The sequence below is a fragment of the Brachyhypopomus gauderio genome, chromosome 2 (assembly GCF_052324685.1).
Source record: "Brachyhypopomus gauderio isolate BG-103 chromosome 2, BGAUD_0.2, whole genome shotgun sequence".
Taxonomy (NCBI): domain Eukaryota; kingdom Metazoa; phylum Chordata; class Actinopteri; order Gymnotiformes; family Hypopomidae; genus Brachyhypopomus; species Brachyhypopomus gauderio.
Window position 1 is genome coordinate 40,053,518 of NC_135212.1, and position 22,320 is coordinate 40,075,837.

Here is a 22,320-nt window from a genome sequence, read left to right on the forward strand (position 1 = left end):
GAGCTCAAGGCCGCTATCGAAGTATCCTGGGCCTCCATAACACCTCAGCAGTGACACAGGCTGATTGCCTCAATGCCAAGCCACACTGAAGCAGTCATTTCTGCAAAAGGAGTCCCGACCAAGTATTGAGTGCTTCTGTCCCTATGTAATGATTCAAGGGGATAGGCGTGACGCAATTGCAAGTTTAGGAAATTTATTAAATACAACAAGAAACAGACTAGACTGACAAGACTACAAGGCACAGGAGAATTTACTTAACAGAAAACAATAACAACGGGACGGCAAAACAGAATAACAAAGCGACAGAACTACTCTTATATGATGACCACACACACATAGCCGTATCACAAAACTAGAAACCAAGGAGGATAAAACGAACATAAGGCTCAGGGTTATACACTCTGGAACAGCTACGAACATAACACAAAGCACAGGGCTGTAGATAGTAACATACACGAGAGACCAAACCGAAAGACAACTCAACAACGACACTGAGGGGAAAACAACCGAATACTAGGGGACCGAACAAGGAAGCTAAAACAGACACAAAGTACAACTAGGACGCTAAGGGACAGAGAAGACACGTAAGGGTAGGCAAAGCAGAGCGAGGGGAAGGAGTACTCACGAAACATACACAAACCATAATGACCGACACGGGAATGAAACACCACGGGGATTATATACACTGGAAACAAGACGGTGGAACGAGACTCAGGTGTGTGCACTAACGACAAGGGCGTGACAGACAGAGGGAGAAACAAATGGGAATGGGGAAGCTAGGCGGGACCAGGGAGGAGGGAGGGGCTGGACGTGACATTACCCCCCTCAAGGCGTGCAACTCCGGGGCACACCAAAAAGAGAGGGCCGGACAGACGCCGGGGACAGAGACACCACGACACAGAAGGAGACAAGCGGGCGAGGCCGGGGCAGGGACGACAAAGATGGGGCAGAATGGACACAATGGACCGGACATCAGACGTATGGGAGAACCGGGACAAGGGCTGCGACACAGGAATGGGACCAGACGAGACAGGACAGGAAGCCGACACAGGAGGCGGGACCAAGGGGGCCAGACAAGACGGGGCCAAGGGCACAGGACCGGACACCCGGGAGGACTGGGACACAGAGGCAAACAGGCGGAGGACGACAGAGATAGGGACGGGAACAAAGTGGGTGACTACCTGGGGAACAGAGACAGGCACAGGGACATGGAGGACACCACCAAGGACGGACACCGGGACAGGCACGCGGACGCGGACAGAGATGCACACAGGAACAGGGACCAACAGGAAGCCAGGGAGGGGACAGGGCAACAAAGGGAACACAGGTAGGTGCAAAACAGGATTAACGGAGGGGTTAGCAGGTAAACAGAATGGCACCGAATCAGTCCCAAGCCCATAGGTGGGCAAAGTAGTCACTGTGGGGGCTTGCGTAGACTGAGCAGCGTTCAGGGGAACCGGCGGGGCCGGAGGAGCGTCCAGGGGAGCCGGGGAAGGGTGCAGGAGCACCGGTAGGTCCGGCTGAGAGACAGCGGGGACCGGGGAGGCCGGGCGACGGGCCGCAGGGACCGGGGAGGCCGGACGGCGGGCCACAGGGACCGGACGACGGGCCGCAGGGACCGGGGAGGCCGGACGGCGGGCCGCAGGGACCGGCCGACGGGCCGCAGGGACCCGCCTCCCGATTATGTCTGTTTGGTGGCCCCGCCTCCCGATGACGTCTGTCCGGCGGCCCCGCCTCCTGTATATATATAAAATAATAAAATATAGTGGGCCAGTCTGTCAGGAACTCCCGGACCACTTTTTCTCCCCAGTCCGCCCCTGATAGTAAGCAGTTTTGATTAACATATAAGGGGTTGATATATTAAGCTGTGTGATTAACAGTTTGAATAAAATATAATGAGCTTACAATATTTAAGCATTGTGATTAAAAATATAATGTTAAGGTATTTTAAATATATTATTTTCAACACAGCGCACATTGTAAACTCGTAACGTGAATTGTTACCCGGGCGGTGTTATATTGCGATCGATCGATCGCCAGTGGTTGGCGCCAGAGCGAACTAGTAACTCATTGAATCATATGTGGATCAGAGGTAAATAAACTAGATTTTTTTTTCGGCTTGAGAAATCGGAAGTGTGGCGTGAGAGCGTGTGAAGACAGTCAAATGCGTGTGTTTCACGCTCAATGCGTGAGAGTTGGCAACCCTGTAAAACCTGATTAAATTAATAAAAAGCTGGACACAAGTGACAATGGGAAAGGCACGAATGCAGCTCTAAAATGTCGTTACCATTGGAGTGAACCTGAAAAGTACAGTGAGATCACAACTGAACCGTCGTGAGATTATAGGAAGCCTGTGGAGACCACTGAGCACACTACACGTTCTTCAACATTCACACTGCACATCTTGACGTTCTTGTGGTTTACATACGGGAACTTTGTGTACTTTAGCACAAATACTTCACAACAACTTCACACAGAAAACATGAAGATCCCACGAACATGTCCTGTATTCTCAAAGTATCTGTACCTCCTGTTGCTTCTTGTACTATGCGATGTCAGTCGCTGCTTGGCGTTCAATTTGGACGTGAGATTCCCCGTTGTTAAGGAAGGACAGACACCGGGCAGTTTATTCGGATTTTCGGTCGCGCTCCATCAGCAAGTTGTCGGGGAAAATAGATACCTGTGAGTAATATGGGTCCTTCAGAACTGATACCAGTTAGTAATATGATTTCTTTAAAACAGACAAATTAATGCTCAAAAGACAAATTAGTCTCGACATTTGTGCTGAAAACGGGAGCCTTTGAGTTCGACTTTCATAGTTTTTTTTTCAGTTGCATGGAAATTCGAAATTGTGATTCTATGTGATAAATAAAAATATTATTGTTATTAGTATTTAGAAACATTAAAATAAAACATGTCATGATAAAACATGTGATAACCATACATTATAGTTCATGCTTTCATAAATCCTGAATTAGACTAGTGCCATATGTTACTGGGTGTCTGTCTCTAAGATTCACCTAGAATGCAGAAGAATGCATCTACTTTCCAAAAAGACCATTAGAGCATTTGCCAGGTCTTCTTCAGTTTCTAATGTCTACCCTAATTTCTACATTTTGACTGATAGTGTATATTCACGCAAAAGTCAAGGACGTACAGACAGACAGCAACCAAAAGCAAGCTTCCTCTTTATACTTAATTTATTTCCGGCAAGAATAATGAGATAATTAATAACAATAGCAATATTTGGAATTTAGACAATTCCACTGACCTCATACGCATTCTATTCTTCATGAATAACTCGAATGTAGAGAGCAGATCCATAAAAATATTCACATAAAAGTCACAATGGCGAGGGAGGTGAAGCTGAGAGTGGTGCACAGCACTGAACATCTATTATTACAATGAACATGATGACAAATACAATGATAATAACAAATACATTTACAGAGAGCGACAGGACATGTAACAATTCAAAAACTGACAATGACAAAACACAACGGGTTAAAGAGGGTTCAATTTCAAATTGGTCAGGAAAAAACACATTATACAGATCCTAAAGGTGTGATTTCCTAAACTTTAACACTAGAATCCTAACATACCCTAACTCTAACCTTAACATGCTAACATACCCTAACCCTAACACTGGAATCCTTACATACCCTAACCATAACCTAAACATGCTAATGCATCCTTACACTATATAAAATTGGGCCCAAGTGAAAAAGAAGTACCCCTGTCCTACTTATAAACTGAAAATACTACCATTGTCTAAGACAAATATGAGAATAATGACATAGGCTACTCCAATTACTGCAAACACCTCATTGGAATCCCATGATGCATACAGGAGTTGATTGGAGTAGAATGACATTAGTAGGACTTTAGAGAAATTCTCATTTATTTTTGTTTCTTACAGTCTGCTTGTAGGAGCCCCAAAGGAAAGAGCAGAACCTTCTTTGTCAGCCAATCAGACAGGAGATATGTTTGCTTGTCCAATCAGCACAAACCCTAAAGACTGCGTACGAGCAAATTTAGTCAGCTCAGGTAAGGTACAGTAGTGTTATTTTACAAAATAGTTATTTCTTCTAAGGTTTGTAACATATATTGCTGCTTTCACTGTGGCATTAATCTGATGACATCGCATTTCAGGGATTAGATGCTCAGGGATGCCAAAGTCCAGTCCTAGAGATCTAATTTGCAGAGTTTAGTTAAAACCCTAATCTAACACACCTGCTCAAATATTACCCTGCTACTTAAGGGCTTGATTGGCTGGACCATGAGTGTTAGATTAGGGTTGGACCGTAAATCTGCAGTGCAGTAGATCTCCAGGACGATGGTGTCCCTGCATGAGAGGTGTACTGGATGATCTGAGCAGCTGTTTGTGGTTGTTTTTGTTATTGTTACTGCACTGCAGATCCTCCTCAAGCAGATGAGATGGTAGAGGACATGTGGCTCGGGGTGTCAGTTGCCAGTCAGGGTCAACCAGGGGGCCGGGTCATGGTCAGTCACCTTCTGTCCTGCCTCATTAATCACAGATCTTCATCTCTTCCTGCATCATGTCCTCTCTGAAACACCTCGTGTTTCTGTTCCTCTTTCTCCTCAACAGGCTTGTGGTCATCGCTACACAAGAATTGACAGAGATAACTTTCACATGATTGGGAGGTGTTATATAACTAGGAATGACTTGACCTTTGACCCGAATGACTTAACCTTTGACCCAGATGAAGTTCATACCCGCTACATCAACTGGCAAGAGAAAGGAATGTGCAATATGGGGATATCAGGCACTTTCACCCAGACAGAGGTCATCACAGGAGCTCCTGGCTGCTATAACTGGCAAGGTGAGAAGGCTTTCTGTCATGTAAACCTGCCTGTTCAGAAATTGTCTGAATGGTTCAGTAACCATTGTGTAAATGCTGGACTTCTGGCTTATTTGGTCCTGGGGTTCCCTTCATAACTGTGATGTCCTGCCTACAATATATTATATACTGTAGTATTTCTTACGCAACTTCACATTTTTAAGTACTTTTAATTTGTGTAAAAATGTTGTTTTTTATAATTTTTGTATAAATATATACTTTTCTTATATTTTCTGTTTACTGTATACTGCTGCAACACTACATTTCCCCCATGTGAGATAATAAAAGTAAATAAATAAAATATAAATATAATAAAAACATCTTATCTTCTCCAGGTAATACATTTGTGACTTACAGAAACCCTAATGACATGTTTGATATTCAGAAGACCAAGTTTCCATACATGAATGATGGAAACATATATATGGGTAAATATCTACATGCTATAGTTTGAATTGCTCACAACTGCAAATTAAGATGCAAGAAGTTCTGTCTTGTGATATTACTACAACCATGTTTACCATGTTTAATTTCCATTGTATGTGAGGTGTTTTTGTTTGACAGCCTTTGTGGAACTCAGAACTGTGTCTGAAGCCTGTCGTTGATTTGCTTGTCCCACAGGCTATTCTGTGGACAAACAGAGGGGAGTCCTGAGCCGAGATGAAGACACAGTGGTGACCGGAGCTCCAAGAGACCAGTCCAAAGGGTCCGTCTTCCTGGCCCAGAGCGTCACCAAGCAGAACAGACTTCCTGAGCTGCAGAAGCAGGTCACACTGGAGGGGGAGCAGGTCGGGTCCTACTTTGGCAACTGCTTTGCTGTGGTGGACATCAATAACGACGGGTAAGAACCGAGTTGGGGGAACTAGTGTGGTTTTGCAAAGGGAAGTGGCAGGGTGTTTCTGAGAAAAAATAAATGCATACATACAGTGGGGAAAAAAAACACTTAGTCAGTCACCAATTGTGCAAGTTCTCCCACTTAAAAAGATGAGAGAGGCCTGTAATTATTTCTCAATTATGAGAAACAAAATGAGAAAAATATTCAGAAAATCACATTTTTAATTCTTATTTTTAAAGAATGTATTTGCAAATAATGGTGGAAAATAAGTATTTGGTCACCTACAAACAAGCAAGATTTCTGGCTGTCACAGACCTTTAACTCCTCTGTCCTCCACTCATTACCTGTATTAATGGCACCTGTTTGAACTTGTTATCAGTATAAAAGACACCTGCCCACAACCTCCACACTCCAAACTCCACTATGGTGAAGACCAAAGAGCTGCTGAAGGACACCAAAAACAAAATTGTAGACCTGCACCAGGCTGGGAAGACTGAATCTGCAATAGGCAAGCAGCTTTATGTGAAGAAATCAACTGTGGGAGCAATTAGAAAATGGAAGACCTATAAGACCATTGATGATCTCCCTCGATCAGGGGCTCCATGCAAGATTACCATAATTTGCAAATAAATTATTTAAAAATCAGACAATGTGATTTTCTGAATTTGTTTTCTCATTTGTTTTCTCATTTCTCACAGGCCTCATCTTTTTAAGGGGGAGAACTTGTATAATTGGTGACTGACTAAATACTTTTTTCCCCACTGTAATACTAAATTACTCTGAACAAATTAATTGAATGGTTTAAATTACATCTTTTTTGGGGGTTGTGTAAGACTTATAAGTTAATATCTTATTAAGTGACTCATGGGTTACCAAAGTTTCTTCCAGAAACATTTCAAGGAGGTAAGTTAAATGAGTCATATATCTTAACGTGTTTTGACCAACTGTAACGACTGTAGCTGTAGCAGGACGCTGAGATGAAATGGCAGTTTAAACAGCATTAATTAAAATTAGTATGGAGTGACTTTTGTGTCTAAAGTTCCACAGAAGCAAAAGTAAGTCTGCAGGCCAAATTCTTAGCATCAAGAGCAGAAAGTGTATGTTGTGAATGCAAAACAGAAAAAATATATAAAAAAGTATATTTTTAAAATATAATTGGTTACTTGAAACTTATTTTTGTTTACATTTTGACAGTTTTTGGTTGCATTGTTTTTGGTTTTTTTGGATTTCTTTCTTTTGCTTCTAGAATCTCTCTTTGCTTCTGCTTTGTTTCTTGCTTCTGAGTTTTGGAACACATTTCAGGTGTGGGAGGGTCTTAGATGAAGGCGTTCCTCTGCAATCTCCATTGGTTGCTGATTCCGGACTGACACAGAGCTCCGACCAAGCCATGCCCACCCCACCAGCTTCCCATCGTTTTCAAACATGGCAGAACGCGGGGGTTCTGTTTCACAGCAGCAGGTAAACTGAGTTTTACCATTAAAGTTTATATGAAGGTTATAATTAATTGCTAAATGGTCTGTAGATATTGCAAATACTCATATCTTCTTTCCATCCAGTTCACTAAAATTTTATAAAGCTCAAGCTGGTGAAGTGTGCTAAATACTAACCGTCATGTAGTTATTATACAGTGTACATTTGCAATATCTACAGACCATTCAACAATTAATTGTAACCTTTGTATAAACTTTAATGGTAAAACAGAACCCCCGTGTTCCGCCATGTTTGGTGGTGTTTGGTGGTGGGGTGGGCGTGGCTTGGTCCTAGAGGCGGTTTCAGAGCTCTGTGTCAGTCCAGAATCAGTGACCAATGGAGATTGCAGAGGAACACCTTCATTTAAGACCCTCCCACAAGTGAAATGTGTTCCAAAACTCAGAAGCAAAAAATGAAGCAGAAGCAAAGATTCCAGAAGCAAAAGACCTTACTGGGAAAATCCAAAAAAACAAAAACAATGGAACCAAAAACTGTCAAAATGCAAACAAAAATAAGTTTCAAGTAACCAATTATATTTTAAAAATATACTTTTGATATATTTTTTACTGTTTTGTAGGGGTGTGACGATACACTCAGCTCACGAGACGAGATGAGACACGATATTCGGTTCACGAGAACGAGACGAGATTTTAAGAAAACTAAAATGACAAATTATATGACTGGACAACAGACTTATTTAACTGAGTTGCACATGCATTTTGAAATTTTTATTATAACTCTTAACATGCAAGATGTAAGCATGAACTTCTACTAAACTTCTTCCTCTACAAATTGAAATAAAAGTTAAAATAAATAAAATTAAATATTTCTCCTTTTTTCAAATGCAAACAATATTACAGTGAGTCCCCGCTTAACGATTAGAGACTGAAAAGTCCGTCATTAAGCAGTTTTCATCGTTAAGCATGACCCTAGATTTAGATATGCTTTAATTGTAAATACAGTATAGAAAAAAACTAACAATGTTCTCGTGCGTGCATACAGCGTGAGAAAGAGCAATCGCGCTGCCGAAATGGGCGGCGGTGGAGGCTGCGCTGCCTCATCTTATCATACACAACACTCCACAACACTCCACTGTGCTGCCACTGCTCCTCCGCACACCGCGCGAAATTTAAAAAAAGTCGGTTGTAACTCCGGTCCGTCATTAACCAGACCCGTCGTTAAGAGGGGACTCGCTGTATTATGTGCAAAACAAAAAGTTCTTCTCTGTCAATACAGAGTGCAAATAGTGCAAACAGAGCCTGACCAAGTATATCACTGAATTTGCTGCAACTACACTGCCATGTTCATTTTTAAGAATATTAGCATCCCCACACTGCTCCCAATATCCTTTGCTGTCTCAACTTGCCAAAGTGTGCCTTTCTGTCCCTGCTACCTCTGTTCCAAGTGAGATATGTTGATTTGAGTACTGAGCTGTGGTGGTGCTGTAAATGTCTCTGCATCGTGCTCGTATTGGCCGCGGTGTACCCCTACTGTTTTGCATTCACAATTAAGAATTTTGCCTGCAGATTTCCTTTTTCTTCTGTGGAACTTTAGACACAAAAGTCACTCCATACAATAGCGTGTTTCAGCCCTACCAAACACGCAAATTCTAACTTAACAAAGACGAGCGACAAACACAACATTGGCACAAAAAATACATTCACTTAAACAAGACACAAAATGCAAATGAGGCAAGAGACATGTGAGACAAATGACACGAATAATCACACACACACACACAGACGAACTTGAGGGAGGAGTCAGAAAACAATGACTGAACAGGAGCAACAGATTAATGTAGCAGCATAGTTAAACACACATAAAGACACTCAGTGCCTTACTGGTTCCTCTTGGTTGTCTTAGTTCTGCTGGACAATATTGATGATTTTTCTTGAACGGTGATGGTAGAGAAGCTTTTGCCTATTGTAAATGCACTTTTAATCCACTCTAAATGTGTTAGCATAAGTGGGGACTTCTTTATAAATGTATAGTATTATATTTTTTCGACTGTTGCTTTTCCTCTTTATCCAAACCCTTACCCATGAATGCTCATAAATATAATGTTGACTTGCTTTTTCTGCTGATATATTATACTGGTTTAGTCAGAATTAGCTACACAGCTATGCAAAATGGACTTAAAGGTATAAAAATATCACAAAAGGACCAAAGGACAACCACAATATTATAAAATTTTATTTAGTTAATTAAATGTTTTATGTGTAATGCTTTTTATTAATCTTTTATAAAGATTTAAAAATATTTTTAGAATGCAATTTTGTTTTTTGTTTGTACCTGTTTATCTGTTAATCTGTCATGGTTATTTTGACATGCAGGTGGAAGGACCTAATAGTTGGAGCTCCATTTTATTTTGACTGGATTAAAGAAGAGGGCGGAGCCGTGTATGTGTTTATGAATGAGAACGGCTCCTTCAATAGCAAGCATGACGCCGTCTTCACTGGGCCCAGAAACTCAGGGTTTGGGATGGCTGTTGCGGCTATTGGCGATGTAGATCAAGATGGCTTCCAAGGTAAATTACTGTTGCAAATAATTTATTAAAATATAGAAACCCATAAAAAAAATTCTCTGGTCCTCTTTTCTAAATTTTGTCGGACGGCAGTTTTCGTAATAGGAACAGTCTTACACTCAAACCGCAGTATCATGTTTTGCTGCCATCTGGTGGTGACAATGGAACATAGCTGACAACCTCATTTCATTAGACTTTGCCGTCGGAGTGCCCTTTCATGACTCAGGCAGGGTCTATGTATGGATGGGCAGCAAAACCGGCATTTCCAACAAACATAGTCAGGTAAGAAAAGGCTTAAACCACTCACCTTTGTCAGATTGCCTGAACCTGCATATTTAATAGAGATTTAGAACTTCTCTCCCAGTTCAGTTAATAATGACAAAAGGTTTCACTGTAAACCATTCTGTACATTATCTAACCCCAATCTCAGGTGATTGAGGGGAAAGACATCACTAACGGAGGCTTCCGGACGTTTGGCTACTCCATCAGTGGGGGCCTGGACGTTGACAGGAACAGCTATCCTGACATTGTGGTTGGATCCTTAGACGACTGCGTGGCCTTGCTAAGGTGAGTCTTGCAGTGTTTTCTCAGTTTTCTGTTTTGTACTTTGGCCAGAACATCGGGGATGGTTTGCCCTGTTTTTATTTTAGTTGTCTGTTGTAGCTAATTTGATCATTTGTGGTTACACCTCTGTAAGTTTCTTCCTCTATTAACAGAGCTCGTCCTGTGATCCACTTAACGAAAACTTTCACTGTGATGCCGCCTATTGTGGATCCCACTGACTGTGGTGACTCCTGGTAAGATTTTTACAATTCTCTTTACCAGAGGTGGGCATTCCAGGTTCAGAAAGTAAAACTCCTTCCCAGGATTTAATTCAAGCTTGCTGGATTTTCTAATTAGTGGCAGGTAAAATTAGTGGAAGCAACACAATCCAGGAAGCCTGAGCAAAATTTTGGTGAGGACTTTTACTTTCTGAACCTGAAATGTCCACCTCTGCTCTTTACTTAACAACACTGTACAGAAAACATGGAATTCAGTTTCTTAACATGGGGGAAAAGAATATCTGTGGAGTACAGGTATGAAGGACATTAAAATGACTAATGTCTCTTTAATAATATTACTAATGTGTACTAATAATCTTACCTCTCATTCCCTGTTCTGCTAATGTTATTGAGTGTATGACTCTGTGCTGTACAGTATTAGATTGCAGTGTCTCTTCTGCTAATGGGAAGAGAACGTTGTCTTTGTGTGTTGCAGTATTGAGGTGAAGGTGTGCTTTTCTTACACACTCAGCACCGGGGATTCAAACTTCAGGCAGAATATTAGTAAGCAATACTCCAAGGCTCATGTACAGATCAAGACACTCACACACAGACACACACAGACATTGATTGAGTTTAAGACACGTGATGCTGTACTGGACCCTCTACTGTCAGTTCTGCCTCTTTAGAAGACCCCCCAGCCCGTTGGACAGATTAGACACTACACACTGCATGATGTCAGTGGGCATTTAAACGAACACCCTGTAACAGACAGACAGACAGACACACACACACACACACACACACACACACACACACACACATACACATACACTTTCATTCTTCCCTGAGCAATACATGAGCAATTGATTGAGTTTAAGTCACGTGATGGAGTACTGGACCCTCTACTGTCAGTTCTGCCCGTTAGACAGATTAGACACTACACACTGCATGATGAGGTCAGTGGGCATTTAAACAAACACCCTGTAACAATGAACTAAAGGCCGTGATCTCCTGCAGCTGTGAAATTTACAGTGGACGCCGATCTGCTTCGACGCTCATCCGTCAGCCGTGTCCGTTTCCTTAGCAACAATAAGGACAGCTACACTGGCTACTTGTCCATGCCCTCGGAGGACTGTCAGACTCTGAAGCTTGGAGTGGTGGTACGAGACTAAAGAGTCAAGCTGCTTACACATGTGCTCATACACATATATACATACATATATACTATTACTGGGTGTGGGGCTGATATTTATCTGCCTACTGTAGGCACCAGTCCAGGACAAGGTGACGGCTCTCTCCTTCTCCCTCAATGTGTCCCTTTACGAGCCTGAGTCCAGCTCTTCACAGCAGCTGCAGAGTCTGGACGCCTTTCCTGTTATGAGCCAGCGAGAGGCGCCCATGGACAGGACAGAGGTGAGAACCTCGCCCTGCTGGCACACAAGCACCCTGGGCTTTTCTACAGATGCTTCACTGTCCACGGTTTCTCTTTAGATTCACTTCCAGAAGGCCTGTGGACCAGACAACAAGTGTGAAAGCAACCTGCAGATGACGGCCATGTTCGCCAAAAACCAGCAGGAGATTTTCACTGAGTAAGATCACCTACTGATGACTTCATCAAAGCTGATCCGTCCATGCCTTGTGCTGCAGGAAAGAGCAGGCTGTGGATAACAGTTGTGCTACTAATATCAATCAATCAATCAATCAAATTTTATTTATATAGCGCTTTTTACAACAGTTGTTGTCACAAAGCAGCTTTACAAGTGCCGAGTCCTAGCCCCCAGTGAGCAAGCCAAAGGCGACAGTGGCAAGGAAAAACTCCCTAGTTTTTTGCATGAGGAAGAAACCTTGAGAGGAACCAAGACTCAGGGGGGGAGCCCATCCTCCTCTGGCCGACACCGGTCACCATGACAACAACAATAATATAGACAGAATGTAGACAGAATGTAAAAGATGCAATAATGTCCATTTAGACCGAAAAAGATGTAATAATGTCCATCATGGTGTAGGCATCCGGTTAGGCAGGAGGTGGCCGGCCAGGATGGATCGCTTGTCTCTCCTCATCTCATTATTCCTCAAGCAGGCGGGCAGCCATGTGGAGAAATGAAACAGGGAAAATTTGCTCTGTATGAGGACATATACAGGACAGGTAAAATTATAAACATTTCTGGAGTGTGGCAGCAACTCCGGCACTAAGTTAAATTATTACAGCCTAGCTAAAAAAAGGCAGAACCAGAAGGTAACATAGGCTTGGGGGCATTCTGAGACAATGGCATCCGTCCACTGCACTGTCAACAAACTTGAGTGACCACGAGCAGTGACAGGATGACAGCACCAGCACCCCAGTCTACCATAAAACCCTTCGTCTATGAACCCCTGGATCTGTACCTTTATCTAAGGGGGATATTAATTATCAAACGCTAGACTAAATAAGTGGGTTTTCAACCTAGATTTAAAGATTGTGACTGTGTCAGAGTCCCGGACACATTTAGGAAGATTATTCCAAAGCTGGGGGGCCTTATAAGAAAAGGCTCTTCCCCCTGCTGTTACCTTGTTAATTTGTGGAACTAATAACAGACCAGCACCCTGTGATCTTAGTTGACGTGGGGGTTCATAGTAGGAAATAAGTTCCTGGAGGTATTCAGGAGCAAGCCCGTGTAGTGCTTTATATGCTAATAATAGAATTTTAAAATCAATACGAAATTTAACTGGGAGCCAATGCAGGGCTGATAGGATTGGACTAATATGCTGAAATTTTCTAGTTCTGGTCAGAACTCTAGCTGCGGCATTTTGAACTACTTGAAGTTTATTTAGATTCCTATTTGAACATCCTGACAGTAGTGAATTGCAGTAGTCTAGTCTAGAGCTAACAAAGGCGTGCACCAATTTTTCTGCATCATCCTGTGATAATGCATTTCTTAATTTGGCAATGTTGCGGAGATGTAGAAAAGCTATCCTAGTAGTATTATCTATATATTTATCAAATGATAGGTCGGAGTCAAGTATGACGCCTAGGTTTTTGGCTACTGTGCCAGGTGTAATGGGATAGTCTGCAAGATTAAGCATTAAATTAAATAATACAATATACTACTTGTATAATATAATACTACTAATATAGTACAATACGACTAATATACACTATATTGCCAAAAGTATTCGCTCACCCATCCAAATTAACAGAATCAGGTGTTTCAATCACTTCCATGGCCACAGATGTATAAAGATGTATTAATCACCTAGGCATGCAGACTGTTTTTACAAACATTTGTGAAAGAGTGGGTCACTCTCAGGAGCTCAGTGAATTCCATCGTGGAAATGTGATAGCATGCCACCTGTGCAACAAATCCAGTCATGAAATTTCCTCGCTCCTAAATATTCCACAGTTAACTGTCAGCTGTATTATAAGAAAATGGAAGTGATGGGAATGACTGCAACTCAGCCATGAAGTGGTAGGCTACATAAACTGATGGAGCAGGGTCAGCGTATACTGAAGCGCATAGTGTGAAGAGGTCACCAACTTTCTGCAGAATCAATCACTACAGACATCCAAACTTCACGTGGCCTTCAGATTAGCTCAATGAGTTTCCAGCAATCTGATAGACGAGTCCGGGTTTGGCCAGGAGAACGGTACTTGTCTGATTGCATTTTGCCGAGTCTAAAGTTTGATGGAGGGGGATTATCATGTGAGGTTGTTTTTCAAGAGCTGGGCTTGGCCCCTTAGTTCCAGTGAAAGGAACTCTAAATGCTTCAGCATACCAAGACATTTTGGACAATTCCATGCTCCCAACTTTGTGAGAACAGTTTGGCCCCTTCCTCTTCCAACATGACTGTGCACCAGTGCACAAAGCAAGGTCCATAAAGACATGGATGTGTCTGGTGTGGATGTACTTGACTGGCCTCAACTCATTTGGGATGAATTAGAGTGGAGACCGAGAGCCTGGCATTCTCGTCCAACATCAGTATGTGACCTCACAAATGCACTTCTAGAAGAATTATCAAAAATCCCCATAAACACACTCCTAAACCTTGTGGACAGCCTTCCCAGAAGAGTTGAAGGTGTTCTAGCTGCAAAGGGTGGACCAACGTCATATTGAACCCTATGGATTAGGAATGGGATGTCACCTAAGCTCATATGTGAGTCAAGGAAGGTGATTCAATACTTTTGGCAATATAGTGTATGAGTGTAGATGTGTGCTTCCCTGTCCTTATGACATGTTCAGTTTCATTACTAAATGATTGCTGAGGTCCAGTGTTTGCACTGTGTGTGTGTGTGTGTGTGTGTGTGTGTGTGTGTGTGTGTGTGTGTGTGTGTGTGTGTGTGTGTGTGTGTGTGTAGCCGGGATGGCCAGCAGGTCCTGCTCTATGAATCCAGCATCAAAAAGCTCAGCCTGCTGGTTAACGTGAGCAACACTCCTACTGCAGAGAGACCAGCGGAAGACGCCCACAATGCTCTCCTGAACATCACCATCCCACCTTCCCTCAGATACTCAGGCATCCTGATCACACCTGAGGTGAGAATGATGTTTTACATGGTAAGACTTAGGATACATGGTGTGGTGAAGTTTGGATTACCTTAGGGTTTGAATGACTGGATCATTTTTTTATAGGCTAGCTGAGGTTTTCAGTCTTTAAACTCTGCATTAAGATATTCTCTATAAGCTATTGTCACTCTTCCAGAATGAGGCACTGTTCTCTGTCAGAATTTAATTGGTACTCTTCCAGAATAAAACAGTGCTCTCTCTCTCTCTCTCTCTCTCTCTCTCTCTCTCTCTCTCTCTCTCTCTCTCTCTCTCTCTCTCTCTCTCTCAGTATTCAGAGATCGTGTGCTCCTTCCAAGACACTTTTGTTCTGTGTGAGCTGGGACAGTCTTTTACTACCAATCAAATGGTACAGTAGGATCACACAAGCACATGTAAACAGGGTTTATTCCATACTTCTATGGTAACTTGTCACTTGTCCTGTGACAGGTTGAAATTACAGTCTTCTTAGAGACGTCCAGGGCCTTGATAGACATCCAAGAAATTATCTGTGTCCTCGAGCTCTCGACGTGAGTGCATCCCCGTTTCTTAGAGTGCTGTCCATGTCATCGTCATCCCATACCCACCCCCCCTATGAGTGATGTCACAAGGACGAAGGTGTTTTAGAAGATGCTATGTGGGCTCCTCAGATGAGATACATTAATTTTGTTTTCATAAACATGATGGCATCTTGTTAAATTTCTTATTTTAATGGCCTGCTTTCTCTGTGCAGACTGAGCACACAGAATGATTTAACACCTCTGACCAAAACCCTGATGGTGCTGTATTCATTACAGGCATCTTTTCAAGCGTGAGTGATGGACTAACTACTAATGTAATATAGAACATTTATAACATAAAACATATAATATCTAACATGTACTCTAATATAATATAGAACACATTACATGAAATATATATAATATCTAACATACACTCACTACACTCACATTTGCATCTCATCAGGTCTGAATTCCTTCTCTTTAGATCTATGTCACTGTGTGTTGTGGCAAAGCTGCAGATCTGAAACCTGCTGGTGTGTGTGTGTGTGTGTGTGTGTGTGTGTGTGTGTGTGTGTGTGTGTGTGTGTGTGTGTGTGTGTGTGTGTGTGTGTGTGTGTGTGTGTGTGTGTGTGTGTGTGTGTGTGTGTGTGTGTGTGTGTGTGTGTGTGTGTGTGTGTGTGTGTGTGTGTGTGTGTGTGTGTGTGTGTGTGTGTGTGTGTGTGTGTGTGTCCTCCTCCAGTGTTCCCCAGAGAGTTCAGATTGAGTTCAGTGGGAAGGTAGTGGGGGAATCAGCTATGAAAGCCACCCGTGATATCGGAAGCCCAGTGGAGTTCAGCTTTATGGTGGGTGTCTGCTGTTACAGCTTGAGAAACTACCTCATCAAGTTGACGTTTACAGTTTTGAGTGCCACAAGGTGGTGCTGTGATCCAGTCTGTAATTAGACAGACTGGCTGTTTAAGGGCTTCGTGTAGTGAACCCCAGCCTCTCATTGTCCCTCTGGTCAGTCCATCCTCATTGTACGTAGTAATTGTAATGCAGTCATAAACTACAAACCCCATGATTCCCTGTGCAGCTGGCTGGTGCTGAAGGTGTGTCCTTCTTCCTTTCCAGGTGAATGTGGTAGGGAAACCTCTGGAGGACCTGGGTTACCTGCAGGTGGACTTTGACTGGCCCACAGATGTGGACAATGGGAAGTGGCTTCTGTACCTGTCAGAAATTAAGATGACAGGAACCTCAACCTCTGTTTGTGTTCCACCGGGAAATATTGTGAACCCACTCAACCTGGAGGTGAGACAGGGGACATGTTTCTTTGTGATTTTACAGAGCAAAAACTACAGTTTCCTGTTTTCTGATCTTAATGGTTAAAGATTAATCTAACAATAAAGTCTCAGTAAAGTCTCATAACATGTCTTCATCTGTAACAGGTCTTTATTGTTGTGTGTCCAAAACATGATGTGCACAAATGTGCTTGTTCCATTGTGATCTTGCTAGGTGTCTGAGCATCACAGTGAGAGGATGAAGAGGGAGATGGAAGGGTCAGTGGAGTCTGTCCAATCAGTGGTACAGCCCTCTCTTACCTCACAGCGTGGACAGAGAGTTTCCCTGGTCAGTTCATCAGTCAGTCCACCATTTTGTTGTTTAGTTGCTAGGCAACCTGCTCAGACATGATACATTTTCTTCATCTTTTATGCACTAGCATGCAGCAGCCTTGACATGATCTGAGGAAAATAAAGTTCTTTGTTCGGTGGTTCCTTTTCACCTCCGTCCCCCTGCAGGGCTGTGTGACGGGTGGAGCGCAATGTCAGACCTTTACCTGTCCATTACACAACATGACCAACACAGCCACGGTGACGGTCCAAGCGCGCCTGTGGAACAGCACCATGCTGGAGGTGACGCTCAAACTCCTTCCCACAATACACGTTCCTCCTCTTCATCAGGAAGCTCTCAAACTCCTTCCCACAATACATATTCCTCCTCTGTGCGCCTTACAGAGTAGAACATATACAGTGACGAATACAGAGTAGATTTGCATGGCTCCTGTGAAAGGATGATGTGCTAAATCGTGAAACGTCCAATGTGTTGGGGCAGGTCATGGCCTGGTGGTAGGGAACTGGTCTTGTGACCGGAGGGTCGTGGGTTCAATTCCCAGACAGGCCATGACTGAGGCCTTGAGCAAGGCACCTAACCCCAACTGCTCCCCGGGCGCCGGGCTAGGGCTGCCCACCGCTCTGGGCACGTGTGATCCACAGCCCCCTAGTAAACACTTGTGTGTGTGTGTGTGTGTGTGTGTGTGTGTGTGTGTGTGTGTGTGTTCTGACTGCACAGATGGGTTAATATCTACATGTTCAAAAATTGTCGGACTTCCACATAGATCAGTTACACTGAACAGTTAACACTGAAGAAAGGTTGGTCTATTATTACTGATCCTTCACATGCTCTTCATTATGAGTTTGAACTTTTGCCTCATGGTCATAGGTATCGTTGTTCTAGATGTCGGACTGTTCGGCGGAGAGTCCGACAAGCCATTAGACAAGCCATTTGTTCCTGAAGCCATTAGACTACTAAATGAACACTGATATTAATCTTTGAATATTAGACTCCTTGCTTGTAATTGGTACTCGTATTTGTTTGTTTGTCTGTCTTGTCTGTCTTGTGATGTTGTGCCTAATATTAATTGCCCCCTTGGGGTTAAATAAAGTTGATTCAATTCCATTCAAAAACTTCAGATTCTTAATTATTAATTTGTAATAATTTAGAAAAAATTGGCACTGAAACTTGTTGCCAAATATTAAGTATTAAGGTTTATTAAATATTAAATCTTAAGGTGTAACTTGTGTCAAAGAAATTGACACAATATTTTTACACTTAAAAGAATGAATGCCATTTTATACAGCCAGCTGCTGTTCTGTCTGCCTCAGATTGATTATTACTGTTTGTGCTGCTGTAGCAACAAACTGTTAGCAGAGTGCTGTGTTCAAATGTAGCTACACTGGTACAACATACCATGTTTACCATGTAAACAAGTAAACTATACAAATAAAACTATACAAATAGCTTGTCCAGACATACAGATAGATGTGGTTCCTGCTAGACTGCTTAGTCTGCCATGGCACTTCCAGTGCCTGATTGGTTGGCTGGCACTGCTGGTGCCTGATTGGTTAGCTGCAGGGTCACCAGCAGGAGACCACTGTTCCTTGATGTTTCGTGCTCTCCTGATGGTCTCTCTCTGGACTGGAGTCACTCACTCCCTCTGGCTTCCCTGTGGCTTCATACAGAGCCAAACGCTTGCCCTGCCAGCCTCTTCTGACACATCCCTGCTCGTCTAATGCAGTCTGGCTCCCTGTAGCCTCAGGTGCTTTAGCAGGCGTGTTGCTATGTCTCCCACGAATCCTCTTGCCCCTGCCCACCTCCACCAAAGTCGCGCTTTCCACCCCCCTCCCCTGCACTCCATGACTGCATCTGCCCCTCCTGGGCCTCCTCCCACGACAACGTGAGCTAGACCAACAGTGCTGACTTCACAGCCGGACCCCACAGCGCCGCTTCTGGCTGTAGCGCGGTACTGCGGAGTATCCCCGGGGATATGGAGCCGTGTGCCCAACTCTGCCTCCTTTCTCAACTCTACTCCTGGTGTCAGGAGGCTGGCTACTGGCTTCCTGCTGGTAGTATTTACCGGCTCTCCCGGCCTGAGAGAATAGACTGTTTATCAGCTCCCAGCTGGAGTCTTGTGCAGGGACGGTTGTCATCTTCTCCTCACTAACTCTGCCAGGCGGAGGAAATGTTTCCTGAGCACCATATTCAATCAACAGCTAAACTGTGCAGAGCTAGAAATGTGTCGGTGTGGAGTTCTAACCAAAACCGCATCTATGGAAAACAGGAGTTGCTACATAACGTTTCATGACTTCTCCCACATTCACTATTGGTGATGGAGTTCTCACATGCTGCTATGTGTCTGCAGGATTATATAGAGGCTTTGACAGTAGAGGTTTATGGCCAGGCCACGCTGAGGCTGATCACAGACAAACCAACCATCAGGATGGAGAATCAAACGGCCAAAGTAACTGTCCATCTCTGCTTCTTCATCTCATCACTTTAAATGAACTGTCAAAAGCCCCCCACCACATGTTAATATTATACATATGAAACAATGTTCTAATTGGTGTCTAGTATTAGTACACAGGATGCATGCCTCATTCTTACAGAGTCCCAGCACTGCTGTGTTTTCTGTGCTCCAACACATGTAGACCATCTCATAAGGGTGTCAGGTGTGTTCTAGCAGCGTTCCCACTAAACCTGCAGCTGTGTGATCCTCTTCCCTCTGCTCAGTTCTCAGTGGAGATAACACCAGCACGGCAATATGAGGCTGTCTATGAAGTTCCCCTGTGGATCATCATCGTGTCTACACTGACTGGACTTGTTCTGCTGGGCCTCATTACAATGCTCTTGTTTAAGGTGAGCGTGTGAAATGCTTCAGCTCTGTAGAGAAAAAAAATTTGATACTGGATCATCTGGGACGTTATGATTGTCTTCTGCATTTTTCTTTGCAAATACACAGTAAGAACTCCATAATACTCTAGATACATCGTTCCACAACATTATAATACTCTACAATACTATAATACACTCAGTTTCTGAAGCTGGGTCTGTTTATTATTCTAAGATATAAAATGAATATTGTGATTATGATGCATTATATTTTGTCCACAGTTCTACAGACTGAACAGCACAAGGAACTCAGCCTAGCACAGTGCAGCCTGAGGTTCATTCTCATCTCAGGCTGCACTGTGCTAGGCAGAGTTCCTTGTGCTGTTCAGTTCTTAGTGTGGTGTTTAACTGGCATCTAATCCCTGTTCCCACAGGATGGTTTGTTCCTGGGGGTCAGTATCAAAGAGCTTGAGGCAAAAGTCCAGAAAGCTGAGATGAGAACACAACCATGCAACAAATTCCGACTCACAGAAGAAGACTGAGGCTGGCTGGGCTGTATGGTCCAAGGCAAAGTTACAGTGCTCCTGGGTAACCCCTGTCCCAAACTCTTACAGTGCTCCTGGGTAACCCCTGTCCCAAACTTACAGTGCCCCTGGGTAACCCCTGTCCCAAACTCTTTCTGTGCTCCTGGGTAACCCCTGTCCCAAACTTACAGTGCCCCTGGGTAACCCCTGTCCCAAACTCTTTCTGTGCTCCTGGGTAACCCCTGTACCAAATGATCTGATGTTGCTACTTCTCACAACACTCTCTTTAGTTCTGTCTTTTACGTCTGATTCAGGAGTTTTGGAGCCAATATAATATATTTCTGATTTAGTCCTCGATTTCTGTGAGGCTGTTTGAGAAAATGACTGTTATTATATAGAACTGGACAGGTATTTTCCTCCACATTATAGGGCTGTCACTTCTTCTGTTTCAACTCTTTTCAGTTCCTCTCCTTTTTTTCTGCTTACGGACTGAGGGACTGTTTAACATTCTGACTGCATATTCATTGAAGATCTGTTCTAGATTCCTCTTTTCAAAAGTCATGAGAGCCTCCTGTGATGTGTGTATTCCTGTAAGTGACTCACTGTCTCTACAGGCTGGATGAGCTATTTCTCCTCACTGTTTTTAAACCTTTACCCTCACCACCAACATTTCTGGAAACACCTACCATAAATGCACAGATGTACATACACAAACCGAGTTATGTTACTGCTGTATATCCTGAGTGTACAAACACAGACTGTAGCCCTTCTGTTGACATGCACTCTACATCAGCACTGGTCGCCACTTCACCGGGACCACTGTTACTAGGGATGTGTTTCTGCTATGCATGCTCAACATGACCATCATGATAATGCCATGGCAGAGATGTGTTGATTCAGAAATGACTCGCAGCACAAGATGGGACATCAGTTCTTACCATTCTAGTAGCCTTTTACTTACTAAAATAATTTTCTTAATGAAAAGGAATTTGTATTTAGGAGAGATATCCACCTGGTGTACTGGCTACACTGTGAGTGGAGGTCTTGGCTGGAGTTAAGTGGTGTTGACTGTTAAATGTGTGTTGGCTGTTAAATGGAGGCTCAAAATTGTATTTGGACTTGTTTACAGGTAGATACCCATTCATTGGTTTGCTGATACATTCCAAGGACATCTACCATGGAGACTCCATCATGGGGCAGAACTCTATATCATCACATCCATGTCCATAAGTGAATACAACTACACTAAGAGGAGCTAGTAAAGAAAATATAATTGTTTTTTATGAATGAGAGTGTTGTAAACAGCACAGGCCCCACCCACAGACTCCATCAGACACTGAAACATCTCTGAATGGCACTGTCGCCCCATGTACACATTTCATATTTAAGAAATACTTTGTTTAGCTTAGTGACTTTTTTTTTTTTACAGATTTTTAAAAGCAGGATTTTTAAATTAAATAATGAAAATTATCATGTCTGTCCTGCTCTATAACGCAGACATTTGGTACACACTATAATTATCATCAGCTGCAAAGCATTTCTGTTCTTTCCTGATGCTGTTTTAGACCGGTTTTCACACAGTTTACAAATGATTTATAATTTGTAAATTTACACAGTTTACGAATATTTTAAATGAAACGTTAATATTCTACGGTTAACTGGAAAGCCACAGATGACATGACTTTAATTATTTTGAATCAAATGTTTGCTTTCCTTAAATATGTTCTAGTCCGAATGGAGTTAATATTTGCCAAATCTTTTTATTTAAGAAGTAAAAATCGTCCCTTAGTGTGATACAGCGATGCATTTCTGTATTTTGAATATCTTGTAAATTAAACTTATAGAAACGTTTACGCATTATGTTTTACCTGTTGGTGCGTCTTAAATAATTTTCTCCTGTGC

At 42.8% G+C, this 22,320-nt stretch overlaps 1 protein-coding gene and 1 non-coding gene across 3 annotated transcripts; both read left to right on the forward strand.

Moving 5' to 3' along the window:
- The first annotated feature begins 2,301 nt into the window (after positions 1 to 2,301).
- LOC143504531 (integrin alpha-3-like) lies at positions 2,302 to 22,255 on the forward strand. Of its 2 annotated transcripts, XM_076995943.1 has the most exons (26): positions 2,302 to 2,682; positions 3,920 to 4,047; positions 4,418 to 4,503; positions 4,610 to 4,844; positions 5,198 to 5,290; positions 5,484 to 5,703; positions 9,501 to 9,694; positions 9,885 to 9,973; positions 10,122 to 10,258; positions 10,408 to 10,488; positions 10,949 to 11,016; positions 11,473 to 11,615; positions 11,722 to 11,868; positions 11,947 to 12,044; positions 14,789 to 14,963; positions 15,262 to 15,339; positions 15,420 to 15,499; positions 15,703 to 15,780; positions 16,212 to 16,314; positions 16,583 to 16,759; positions 16,964 to 17,077; positions 17,248 to 17,361; positions 19,428 to 19,526; positions 19,796 to 19,921; positions 20,329 to 20,482; positions 21,548 to 22,253. In XM_076995943.1, exons 1-25 carry the CDS (start codon positions 2,483 to 2,485, stop codon positions 20,434 to 20,436), a joined length of 3,171 nt encoding a protein of 1,056 aa, XP_076852058.1. In that variant the 5' UTR covers positions 2,302 to 2,482; the 3' UTR covers positions 20,437 to 20,482; positions 21,548 to 22,253. The 2 variants fall into 2 exon arrangements, with proteins under 2 accessions (XP_076852058.1, XP_076852050.1); XM_076995935.1 differs by having other exon boundaries at positions 20,329 to 22,255.
- LOC143508978 (U6 spliceosomal RNA) lies at positions 17,447 to 17,554 on the forward strand. The gene has a single exon (XR_013129556.1). It is a non-coding gene; the product is annotated as a U6 spliceosomal RNA (small nuclear RNA).
- Positions 22,256 to 22,320: the final 65 nt, after the last annotated feature.

Excerpts from the sequence above, each read along its gene's own strand:
- LOC143504531 (XM_076995935.1), top strand. The coding sequence starts at position 2,483 with ATGAAGATCCCACGAACATGTCCTGTATTCTCAAAGTATCTGTACCTC. Across the intron at positions 4,845-5,197 it reads TGGCTGCTATAACTGGCAAG|GTAATACATTTGTGACTTAC; the intron begins GTGAGAAGGCTT and ends TATCTTCTCCAG. Across the intron at positions 14,964-15,261 it reads GCATCCTGATCACACCTGAG|TATTCAGAGATCGTGTGCTC; the intron begins GTGAGAATGATG and ends TCTCTCTCTCAG.